General features: G+C 41.8%; 1 protein-coding gene across 2 annotated transcripts in view; it reads left to right on the forward strand.

The window, feature by feature from the left end:
• Positions 1 to 13,358, forward strand: part of KLHL18 (kelch like family member 18) — a 53,288-nt gene that overhangs the window by 20,120 nt on the left and 19,810 nt on the right. For both annotated transcript variants that reach the window (XM_079935768.1, XM_079935769.1), the window contains exons 2-3: positions 9,699 to 9,829; positions 12,970 to 13,110. In XM_079935768.1, the coding sequence (XP_079791894.1) occupies positions 9,699 to 9,829; positions 12,970 to 13,110 (272 nt within the window). The remainder of the gene's footprint in view (positions 1 to 9,698; positions 9,830 to 12,969; positions 13,111 to 13,358) is intronic.

A 13,358-nucleotide genomic window follows, 5' to 3' on the forward strand; every position in this document is an offset into this window, starting at 1 on the left:
GGGGGGTCTTAGATAAGTGATCAGCATCTTCTTTCTAGAGAATGTGTTCACATCCCTCTTCATAATATTTCTTCCCTGTGACTCTAGAGCAGAGGTCAGCAAACTTTTTCTATAAAGAAGCAGATAGTAAATATTTTTGGCTTTGCAGGCCGTTGGTCACTATCACAGCTGCTCAGTTTTGCCATTGTATGGGCATGTCTGTGTTCCAATTAAACTTTATATATGGACACTGAAATTTGGATTTTATACAATTTTCGCATGTCATGAAACATTAGGGTTGATTTTTTTCAACCATTTAAAAATGTAAAAACTACACTTAGCTCATGGGTCACACAAAAAACCAAGAGGCAGGAAGGCCGGATTTTGGCCCATAACCATGGTTTGCCGACCCTTTCTCTAAAGGTCTTAAAAATGAATTCTGTAAAGTTCTCAATTTAAGGACATTTTTTTAATTTAACAAGCACTTATTTAGCACTTAATATGTGCTACGCACTGTTTTAAATGCCATGCATTAAATGCTAATTTAATCTTCACAGTAACCCCATGAGTGAGGTACTGTTTACCCCATTTTTGCAGATTTCGTGAATTGAGGCACAGTGAAGCTAAGTAGCCCAGAGTTACGCTGCTAGTAAATGGCAAAACCTAGATTTGAACCCAGGCAATTTAGTTCCTGAGTATGTTCTTATCTACCATGATATACTTACTGTCTCTCTTAATTATCGACTTTATAGCCCAAAGGAATTTTAGAGATTAACCCATCGCTACTCATTTTTACAGACTCATTCTTACACACAAGATTCATAGCCTTTATGATGTGTGCCTTAGTAAAATTATGGATTACTATTTATGCACTTTCAGCATCTCGTGACTGCCTAAATGCTTAGTCTTAAACCCCACTGATCCCAAGGGTATTCTGTCTGCGCAGGCAGGGCACTTAACTGTTCACTTATTGTTTAATTTATGTTCATTGTGGGCTCCTTGAAGGTAGGAGCAATAGTATCAAAATGTTTTCCGTCAAAGAGAAATCAATTCTGGGTATATCTTTTGCTTTCTTTGGGAACACCTGTCTCAGATTACTTCCAACTCAGATTTTGTCCTGCTGCTTTTCCTGCTTGAATAAGCAACTGGTTGAATCTTGCGCCTCGCCTGCCTGTGATAGGGAACAGAATTTGTGGTGTCATGCTACACTATCCCTGTTGATCCAAAGATACCACCAGGGCAGGGTCAGGAATGGAAGATTTCCCAGTCTTTCCAAGGAAGAAAATGGGAGGAGGAGGAGGTGTGTGTGTGTGTGTGTGTTTTAAACCAAGTCAAAACTTAGGTAGACATGAGGTGCTCAGGATTTCTGGTTCCTTTTGCTCAGTCAAGGTCTCAGACACTACTAACTAGAAGGGACCTCCAAGAACCTCTGGTGCAGGGGTTTCTGTGCTACAGGGATTCTGCAATTACTGCAGGGGACCCTCAAATCTATATGTGCACCAATCTGTGGGCCAGATAAATTATATCGTTTAGGTGTATGTACAGTTACTTTTCAAATGCATGTAGATTCCATCATGATTAAAAAGAAAGCTTTACTGAATTCGTGATAGGCTACTGTTAACACAACTACTACCTTTTGAGAGCCCTGATCCAGTTAAAGCCCTTTATTTACAGATGAAGAAACTGAGGCCCAGGGGTAAAGGGAAGAGATTTGCCTGGGTCATACAGAACAGGAAGAGCTGGCCTTGAAATCGGTGCAGTTTATATGTATCATATGGCTTGTGCTCTCTGTCTCCTCTGGCGTGGGCACAGGTAGAGACTGGCAAGTATTTTGACCTTTGACGCCATGCTGAACTTTCTAATAATGCCTAACAGAGTGGTTGATTGTGATATTTTTTCCAGTATTTTTGGTGCTGCTTTTAAGAAGTTTTTTTAAACTAGTATATTCCTTGCTGTGCGCCCTGTAAGTAATAATCCTATATTCCAACCTGGAGAGCTGAGATATGGTAAAATTAGGCAGCTTGCTTGTATCTGTAGTAGAGCTGGCCCTAAAACTCAGAGATTTAATCTCTCTCCCAGGGTTCTATTAATCAGACTGAACTTGAGAGGATTTCAGATATTTATATCTTGGTCTTTCATGGCTGTTGATCTCAGCTGGGTGCAACAAAAAACTTTTAAATCTCTGTTAAGTGCCTGACGCTGTGCTGGGTGTTTTCACATGTATTGTATATAACTTAATTTAACGAGACCAAAGTTGCAATGCTGAGGCCCCTCTCAGAACAAGCTAAGTAGCACTCTGGTCCAAAGCCCATCCATCCAGGCATTTATTTATTTATCTGTTCACCATTATGGAGCACTTCTGTTGTTTGCAAAAGTGCCCTTGAATTATTCCCATTGGTGCCCAGGCTAGGACAAATCAGCACAGATCCATCCCTCCAAACAAGACCCAGGATTGACAGCAACATTAGCTTGGTCTGCACAGGACAATACTTTTTTCCCATTGGAGCTTCAGGAATTTGGAGTGTCCCTGGTCATTTGGTCAAATGATGTTCATATCAACCATTCTTAAATTAGATCTTCTCAAATACACTTGAGAAGTCAGATGAATAGGAACGGTCTCACTTTTTTAGTTGGGAAGCCAAACTTGGAGGGGACGCGTCTGAGGTAACATAACTGGTGAGGGCCTTCTAACTCCAATGTTGATGCCACACCACCTGTCTGGTGGACCACCACTGCTCAGGAAAAGGCTCTGTGTCCACTCTTTGTAGAAGCTAAGTGGCAAGAATGCTCAGTCTTTGCTGCAGTTTTAGTGGAAGTGGTTTGGGCATTCCAGTTTGAATTGATTTTTTTTTTTCTTAGAAGCAAATTTGGCAGTATTGTGTATACCTAGGAAATCTTGTGATTGCCCCTAATTTGCTCCACAGATGCTGGTCATTGCAAATCATCCCACAGTGATTAAGTGGCTGGTGCTGCTACACACGTAATAAGTGGTCCTGTGAGCACGGGCAGTAGAGGTGTGTTGTGTACCTAATATCTTGATCCCACCTGGGTAACTTCCACATGTGTGTTTGTGAGTTTAGCTCTTTCAGTTCAGAGTGTTTCATGATACCATAGATTCGTTTCTTTCCTTCCCTCCTATCTTGTACTTTGAACCTGGGTCTTCCCAATACTTTACTATCTGATTCCATTTAATTCACTAACATTTAATTAAATTCATTTAATTTACTGTCTGATTCAATTGCATTGCTAATACTTTATGATTATAATATTGTTTTATTAATATTTGTAATATTGTTTGTTTAAAGGTAGGTATAGCAAAATGTGATTAAAGGTAGAGGTATATGCCAAATAGCCTTAACTTTTCTGACCAATCAATTATATGTTGCTTATTGATTATTTTTTCCTAAATTCTGTAGCAACAGTTCACATTTCTTTGCCACCTTAGGGATGGAAAAGGGAGGAGATTTGCAGTAACAGTGTGTAATTGAAGATCAGTGGAGAAAGTAGCCTTTGCGTGGACCTGTGTAATTCAAGATGTTAAAATAGGGAACACACTGTACTCCTGTATAAGCTGTAGTTTACAATATTAGATTTATCATTTGGATTTCCCATTTGTCCCTTTTTTTTTTTAGGGAACTTTTTATTTTGAGATAATTGTAGATTCACATGCAGTTAAGAAATATTAACAGTGAGATTCCCATGTACCCTTTGCCCAGTTTCCCTCAGTTGTAATATCTTGCAAAATTATAGTACAGCATCACAAGCAGAATATTGACATTGACACAATCAGCTACTCTTATTCAGATTTGCCCAGTTTTACTTTCATTCACCTGTGTGTATTTAATTCTGTATACTTTTATTATGTGTGTTAGTTTATTTTTTAATTCTAAAAATTTCCCAGTTGGCTGAGAACTTGAGCTGGGAGGGGTGTGTTATTTACTGGGTCCCTCTCAAACTCCACCAGTAAACAACTCAAGTATAATTTCCTTTCACATAATAGCTACTTAACTGGGGCAAGTTAATTCTAAATCTTGGTTTCATCATCTATAAAATGGAATTCACAATAGCTACTTAATGCAGAGGGTTGCCGTGAGGACTAAAATGAGAAAATATGTGTAATGGGTACTTAGCCAAAGGAACTTCATAAATGATCATCTCATTTTCTTTTTTTTAACTAAGAGTACAGTGAGAGTATTTGGGTTTTTTTTTAAGCTTTTCACAAAAGTGTATTATCCTAGGATTGTAGAATTGGAAGGTCCCTTAATAGTTTTAGAATCAGTGAAGGACTTCCCTAAACGTTCTTAGGTAATAAGCTGTTATTCTTTGTGATGAACTAAAATGTGCCTCCTTGTACCTTGCAGATCTGCCCTCATCCACGTGATAGCCCTTCTAGTCTTTGAGGACAGCTATAGTCATCCCTAAATTACCTATCCTTTAGCCATTCCTCGTAAGATGTAGCTTCCAGACCCTTTCCCATCTTGGTCTCACTCTTCTAGTTAAAGACAAATTAGTTGTTCCCCTTAACTGAACAGAGAATTCAGATGTAATCTGCCTAGCATATCCCAAGATAGGCCTGTCTTCTCTTTAGCTGAGCTTTTTTGGGAAATCAGGTCACCTAGTTCGTGCACATAGAGCTTGTTCTTTTGTCTTCTGTTTACTTTGTAGATGGAAAATAAATGCATAGCAGTGTAACACAGCAAACTGAATGCACATTTTGCCCTCATTTCCTCCTGCAATCCCATTAAAATGATAGTAAGAGGGAAAAGAGAGATCGGCAAATGAGAGGTCAACGGAATGTTGAAGCCAGGAAGCAAGTGTGATTAACTTAGTGGGCCAGAGGAACTGAAGGTGCCTGCTTTGGCAGGGAGTGGTGGGGGGGAACTAACAAAGAGGATTTGTAATGCAGAGCCCTGGAATAGCTCCAGAATCGGAGAAACCAAATATTGGAAACAGGAAGATTAGTCGAAAGTCTATGTGAAAAGCATTTAGATGCCTACAACCCCTCCTCTACTCTCTCAGGAGACAGATATTTTAGTCTTAGATATTGAACCAGAGACACACCAAGCACAGAAGATGAGATGGAATATGGAGCAAAACTGAAAATAGGGGCTTTAAGACAAAGTTCTATATAGTGATTAATAGGACCATTCCCCTTTCTCAGTTTTCAGAGTATCTGCAGGCAGGTGCTGTCATGCAAGAGACTGAAAGATCCTCCTCTGATAAATTTAATCCCAGAGAAAAAGTCTTAGCGATACTGTCTACTTTTGGGGATCCTCAATAAAATGACAGATTCTTCTTGCCTGATCACCGTAATGTGAAGCCCATCAGTTGGCAAGCTTAGCTCCCCTACACAGAGCTTTCAAACAGCTTCTAAAAGTATGAGCAGATAGCCAAGTGTCATGAGACATTTAAAGAACATAAAAGACAGAGTCCAGGGGACCTCCCTGGCGGTCCAGTGGTTAAGACTGCACTTCCAATGCAGAGGGCGCGGGTTCCATCCCTGTTTGGGGAACTGGGATCCCACATGCCGCATGGCCAAAAAATAAAATAAAATAAAAAGTACTGTTCTGAAACTCTAAACAGTTCCTTGGGGAAAAAAAGTCCAAATCAAATGGAGGTGAAAAAAACCTCAGGAAACAGTAAAATCAGGGAGAAGAAGAAGGAAAGATTTTAACTATAAAATCTTGAGAGAGATTAGAGAAAATATTGCATGCATAAAAGATGAACTAGATTCTTTAAAAAAAAAAAAGAACCTCCAGAAGACAAGACCTCCTAGAAATTAAAAATATGATGACTTCCCCGGCAGTCCAGTGGTGAGACTCTGTGCTCCCAATGTTGGGGGCACGGGTTCGACCCCTGGTCGAGGAACTAGGATCCCACATGCCACATGTCATGCCACCCCCCAAAAAAAAGGAATTAAAAATATTATAGCAAGTATGAAAAATACAACACAGAAATATTGAAAGGTAATGTTAAAGACAACTCCCAGAAGATAAACCAAATGAAAGAGATGGAAATGGGGAGAACAGATAAAATAAATTATAGAGGATCATTCCAAGAGGTCTAACACCTGACGAATGGAAATTTGAGAAGAAATAAACAGTAGAGAGGAGGAAATTATCAAAGAAATAGTATGAAAAGATGTTTTCAGAACTAAAATCATATCTATAGATTGGTACAGCACAGTGAATGAAAGAAAACCAACTCCAACTTACAGCCCTGTGAAATTGCAGATCTCTGAGGATAAAGAGAAAGTCCCAAAAGCCTCTAGAGAGAATAGTCATATAATGTTAGTATTCAAAATGGCATTAGCTTGCTCAAAAGCCACAAACTAGGGCTTCCCTGGTGGTGCAGTGGTTGAGAGTCCGCCTGCCGATGCAGGGAACACGGGTTCGTGCCCCGGTCCGGGAAGATCCCACATGCCGTGGAGTGGCTGGGCCTGTGAGCCATGGCCGCTGAGCCTGTGCGTCCGGAGCCTGTGCTCCACCACAGGAGAGGCCGCAACAGTGAGAGGCCCGTGTACAGCAAAAAAAAAAAAAAAAAGCCACAAACTAGAAGACAATGGAACAATACCTTCAAAATTCTGACAGAGGTGAATTCCCTGGCGGTCCAGTGGTTAGGACTCCTTGCTTTCACTGCCGAGAGTGTGGGTTCAATTCCTGGTTGGGGAACTAAGATCCCGCAAGCCACATGGCATGGCAAAAAACCAAAAAATTCTGATAGAAAAAAAATATTCTCAACCTAGAATTTTATAGCCAGCTAAACTATCACCCAAGTTTAAGGATAATAAAGACATTTTCAGACATTTTGTGCATATGCCCTCTGATATTGTGATATAATAAGAAATATGTTTTTGGTCTTTGTCCCTGATTCCTGGCACAGAGCTCCTAAAATCATTATAACTTCCTGAGTAGTAGGGGTAATAAGACCATCTTTTGTTGTAATATTTGCCCTTTGTTCTCAGTTCCTGACACAAGAGCTTCTAAAAACCTTGGAATTTTCTGAGTGATAGGGGTAAGAGGAGAAGTCAGCTAAGTTTACACTAATGAGGTAACTCTGTGTGGGCCCCTAGATAGCTTCAGGTTGGGGTCTGGTTGCCAGAAGAACCAACCATGTAATCAGAGGGTTGGAACTTTCAGCACCACCTCTCTGCCTCTGGGGAGGGGAGAGGGGCTGGAGATTGAGTTGATCACCAATGAGTTAATCAGTCATGCCTACAGAAAAATCCCATTCTAGCAAATTATCAAACCTGAAGAGGAGGTTTTGGGGACACCTCCCCCACCCTGACCGTCTAGCTGATGGGTCAGAAGTATGAGTGGCCCAGTTAGCATCTGAAGCAGGGGCAGTCTGGTGGGACTGAGTCCTTAACCTGTGGGGTCTGCACTAGCTCTATGTGGTTAGTGTCAGATTTGAATTAAATTGTAGGATACCAATTGGTGTCTGGAAAGTTGGAGAATTGGTTGGTGTGAGAACAAAGCCCACACATATCGTGAAAGAAGTGCTGTGAGTTAAAAACAGCTTATAGTACACCCTTTCTTAGGAAGCTCTGCTAGAAGACACTTTTCACCAGAACAAGGGAATAACAAAGAAGAGGACTAAATGGGATCCAGGAAACAGGAGTTCCAATATAGGCAAGGGGAAAGGAATTCCCAGAAAGACAGAGTCCCAGTATGGATGTCACAAGAACAAACTGATAGGGTACCTGATGGAACATATTAAAGGGAGTTTTACACTTTATTATTATCTTCAGGGAAAACAGAAATTATACCAACAAAGAAATGTAATCATAGTATACATCCTGGCTTGTCTACAAATAGTATTCACATAGATCTAATAATGCAATTCTTAATGTTAATTTGACCAAAATTTGGCATAATTCTATGGGAAAATGGAGATCGTATGTGAAGTAGTATGAAGTAGTATGTGAAGAGCGCATGTCAGAGCAAAATCCTAATCTTCCATCATAAGAATTAAATATGTAACCTAATAGTTATATTTTGCCACATAACAAATTACCCCAAAACTTAGTGACTTAAAATAACAGATATTTATTATCTCACAGTTTCTGTGGGTCAGGAATTCAGAAGCAGGATTTGAGAAGCTCTCATGAGGTTACAGTCCAGGTGTCACCTTGGGCTGCAGTCATCTGGGCCTCTCAGGATATGTTGTTATCTGGCTTCCCTGAGAGCATGTGATCCAGGAGAGACAATTAGAGGAATTTGCAGTGTGTTTTATGACCTAGCCTTAACGTGACATCCCATCATCACTTCTGCTACGTTCCATCAGTCACACAGACCAGCCCTGAGACATTGTGGGAGGGACCTGCACAACATGAATACCAGAAGGCAGGGATGAGTTGGGAGCTATTTGGAGGCTGACTACCACAAGTAATAACTAAAAGTGAAAATTCAAGAAATAATATTAGAGGCATATTACTTAGAAAGATAGAGATAAATACCAGAAGAAAGTGGCTGCCCCAGGAGCAGAAATCAGGGAACCAGAAACTTCTGGTTTTCATTATAAGCCTTGTAGAACAACTTTAAGAAATATTTGCATTTATTACTGTGATTTTTTTTTTAATTATGAAAAACCCTCAAAGCATGCAGCCATTTAATGTCCCCAACACTGGTAGTAGGACAACACATGGATTATATGAGGAACTCCTAGAATCTGAATCTAGTAAGGATCCTTTGGTATTTGGATGGTTGTGTGCTTGATCTTGAAGGACAGTTTACAGATAATAAACCTAAAGTTCAGTGAAAAAGAGGACATAGTGAGAGAACCTGAGCTAGAATCCTTGAATAAATACGACACAAAGAGATGAGCATCAGATAGTGAGATGGCTCTGGCATTTCACTAATGTGGAACTTAGGTGAAGGGGAGGAAAAAAAAGACTGTTTGCTCTTTCTGAAGAGTAGAAAATTCTGAAGTGGAAATGTTTATGTGTCTTGGAGCTATACATGGCAAAGTTAAAGGGAGTATCCTTTTGGCAGATAGTTGGAAAGCACTTTACGGAACTCCCTGGGCTAAGGATGTGTTCCTGAGCATTTGGTACAAGTTAGAGAGAGTCTGCCTCTGTCCACATGAGCCCTACAGGCCATGCAGAGCACTGGCCAGTCCACAGCCCCAGTCCTTCCAGCTGCTGCTGCCAGGGTCATGTTCCTTAGAGGACTCTGGGCTCCTTGTGGTCTACCACAGCCTGGTTGGTGCCCAGGGACCCCCTAACATCTGTGCCCACAATGCCTCCTCTGTCCTTGATCCCCACATGCACCCCCTATTCAAGCTTGTTTCTCCTCATCTCTTCCTGTCACTGTTTACTCTTCTGGAGGAGCCTACTGTTAGGTGCTTCAGCGTTCTTGGCCACTTTGTCTCTTCCATCTACCATCTAATAAAATTGGAATCAGGATAAAGTGTTCGAGAAATCAGGTCTTTGAGTTGGTGGGGGGAGTTTGGAGGGGTGCAGTGAAGATTGCCATATAAATAAAGACTTTTAACCGTTTTAATGCCTTATGAAAATGTGTTGTCTACATTCTCCTACTATAACCGTGTATGTTGAGTTTAAAATACTTCAAGGTCTCCATGAAAAGCCTCAGCTATCACGTCCTGGGATGCCATCAGTACCACTCCAGTGGGCAGACAGTTGAGCTGTGGAAGGGGCAGGGTGGGTTTTTGTACTTGCATTCCTCAATATCTGTCTTTGTATTTTACTTTGCCTGCAGATTGGGGACCACAAATTCAGTGCTCACCGGATCGTCTTAGCAGCCTCAATCCCGTATTTCCACGCTATGTTTACAAATGACATGATGGAGTGCAAGCAGGATGAGATTGTAATGCAAGGAATGGACCCAAGGTACTAAATTCCTCCATCAGGTTTCACAACCTGCTTTCTAGGTGCAGTTTCAGCCTTGTGTTTGGTGCCCTTTGAGGGCCTTCCAGCAGGACCCAGTATCAAGCACAGCTCCACACACACAGTAGGTGACCAGTAAACAAGCTAGAACCTCAGCCCGTGGCCTGAGACAGGGTTAAAATAAGGAGGGTTTTGATGTGTTTTAACTCAATGAGAGTAACACGTCTCATAGGAACTAGAGTCCAAGATACGTTTTTAAAACTAGGACTGGGTACAAAGTTGGTGGTATATTATTCTCTTCACTTTTCTGTGCTAACCTTTCTAGCTGGCAGACTAGTCTTTCAAATAAGTGTCTTCATTCATTACCCTTCCCATCAGTCCAGAACAGTGTTGTCCACTGTTGTCCAACTTCCTGCCTCGATGGAGATGTTCTGTTTGTCCTCTCCAAATTGGTAGCCACTAACACATGTAGCTGTTGAGCACTTGAAATGTGACTAGTGGGACTGAGGGACTGAATTTTAAATATTATTTAATTTTAATTCATTTCAATTTAATTTTAGGGGAATTCCCTGGCAGTCCAGTTGTTAGGACTCCATGCTTTCACTGCCGAGGGCCTGGGTTCAATCCCTGGTCAGAGAACTAAGATCCTGTAAGCCACGCAGTGTGGCCAATAAATAAATAAATAAATAAGTAAATAATACATAATAATAAATTTAGTTTTAATTAGCCACGTGTGTCTACTGGCTGTTAATGTGATGACGCAGGTCGAGAAGGTAGCAGAAATCATGGTTATTTGATGGGTGAGAAAACTGAAGCCCGGGAATTCCCTGGTGGAGCAGTGGTTAAGAATCCGCCTGCCAATGCAGAGGACACGGGTTTGAGCCCTGGTCTGGGAAGATCCCACATGCCGCAGAGCAACTAAGCCTGTGCACCACATCTACTGAGCCCGCACTCTAGAGCCCAGAAGCCACAACTGCTGAGCTCGCATGCCACAACTGCTGAAAGCCGTGCGCTCTAGGGCCCATGCTCCGCAACAAGAGAAACCACGGCAATGAGAAGCCTGCGCACCACAACGAAGAGTAACCCCCACACGCTGCAACTAGAAAAAGCCTACGCGCAGCAATGAAGACCCAATGCAGCGAAAAATATAAATAAGTAAAATTAAAAAAAGAAGAAAACTGAAGTCCAAGGAGGTCAAGCCCAGAGTTTATCCCTCTAAACGTCTTTCAGTGTCCCAGAAAGCCCTCCATAATGGAATCATTGGCTCCAAATGCCAGTAGTGCTGAGGTTGAGCAATTCTGCCCTAGATGAGTTTTAGGGTCAGGAGGCAGTACTATAAACCCTGAAATTGCATCATTTACACACTTACTTAAAGTTATCCTTACATCTAGACCCTCTTTACAGAAATACTTTCCTGACTTCTGTATGAAGGCTTTATATAAACATATTCCACAGTATGCCTTTTGGGGCCTTGAAAGGAAAAAGGCATATTTATATGACTTAAAAGATTTTACTGCAAGTCTGTGAACTGAGGCTGTGTGTTTATAACCTAGGCTACATCCAAGGGTCCACTGTGCACCTACTATGTACCTGGCATTGTTCTGGGGTCTGGGCATGCAGAGCAAACAGGACACGCAAGATGATTCTTGTTGGGAGAGAGACAATAAATAAACCGATGACTCCAAAATATTAGCCAGTAAGCTGTCATTTGTTGCCTAACGTCTTAATCTCCCCATGGTGAAAACTTGAAGGAAAGGAGCTAGGAAACTGTATGGTACCTTCCGGTTGATTGAAGGTGATTTGCTCCAGTACATGGAGAGGATCTGTATACCCACTGCAAGGGTGCAATCTCAGGCCAGCTACTTGTAATGAAAGACATAGAAGTGTGTCTATATCCAAGGGCAGTTGTACACTCTCATCTCTGAGGTCTGTGTCTGACAGAGCCATGCTAATCACCATGCACCATCCAAGTGCTTCATTTAACAGATAGACTGAGAACCTGTGATCTGTGCTGCTGTAGGTACTGAGGTATAGCAGAGGAAATAGAAAGCACCTCTTATTATTCCAACTTGCTAGTAGTGGCCATCTGGCAGTAAACAAATACATACATGATATGGCTGGGAAGTGAAAGTGATGTGAAAAAGGTAAAGCAGAATAAAGGCTAGCGAATGATGGTGAGGGTCTGTGCTATTTCAGGGTGATCAGGAAAGCCCTCTGTGATGAGGTGATATTTGAGCCAAGACCTTAGTTGGAGTGAGGGAGCAAGACATCTGGGGGAGGAGCCGTTCAAACAGAGGGAGTAGCCAGTGCAAAGGCCCTGAAGTGAGAGTGTGTTCAGCATATTGGAATAGAGTGAGGGGGAAAGAGTGGAAGGTGATGAGGTCAGAGAGATGGAAAGGGGCCAGACCACATACAGCCCTATAGACAGAATTTGGATTTCATTCTTGGTGTGAATTGGAAGGCAGAAAAAAATGTTGGAAACCTCAGGCTGGAAACTTATCCCAAAGAAATAATCCAAAAATGTTATTTATAAAAGCTATTATGCTTACCAATAAAGGAAATAAATTGTAGCACATTTACATGTTGGATTACTTTATAGCAGCCGTTGAAAATGTCAAACATGGGGAGTTCCCTGGTGATCTAGTGGTTAGGAGTCAGCGTTCCCACTGCCATGGCCCACATTCAATCCCCGGTCAGGGGGCACTGAGATCCCACAAACCGCGTGGCATGGCCAAAAAAAAAAAAGAAAGTTGAACATGAAGTCAGTGTAGAAACATGGGAAAGGGCTTCATAAGTATTACATGATTATATCCATACAACTTAAGCATGCAGGCAAATAGGAAATGGAAATTAATCTAGAAAAATGACTACAGTTGACTCAGTAGTGAGATTCTGGGTCATTGCTTTGTCTTTTCAGAACCTTCTATAATAAAATCATTTGGGCAGTAAAGACAACCTAAGAAGTAGAATGATAGCTATGGTGAAGTAATTATTCCATTCAGGTAGATTCTCAAAGGGCATGGGCTAAATGTATTTGAGAGCGGGGCCCATCCGTTCCTCAGGTAACAATGTCAGCTTACTTAGGGCCTGAGTATCCTGTGGGCCGAACACCATCTCTGAAGAGCATCTTTCCTCTCCTCTAGCGCCCTGGAAGCTCTGATTAACTTTGCCTACAACGGTCACCTTGCCATTGACCAGCAAAACGTCCAGTCGTTGCTGATGGGGGCGAGTTTCCTGCAGTTGCAGAGCATCAAAGACGCCTGCTGCACATTCCTCCGAGAACGGTGAGGTGATGTGATGGGCCTGGCCTGTGTCGGGGAGCAGACCGTGTCATTTCTGGGATCCCCTGCCAGTTTGATGAGTCTTTGGGGGCATGGAGAGTCTCATGAAGGGAGTGAGATGGGAAGATAACTCTGAGGAAATGCCCTTTCTTGAAATCAGCATCAAGCAGTACCCAGTTCTTTGGGATGAACCTTTCAGGAACATGATTTATGGAGCCTTGCCTGTACTCTCCCTTGGTCTGACATGCACC

Source organism: Stenella coeruleoalba (genome assembly GCF_951394435.1).
Source record: "Stenella coeruleoalba genome assembly, chromosome: 10".
Taxonomy (NCBI): domain Eukaryota; kingdom Metazoa; phylum Chordata; class Mammalia; order Artiodactyla; family Delphinidae; genus Stenella; species Stenella coeruleoalba.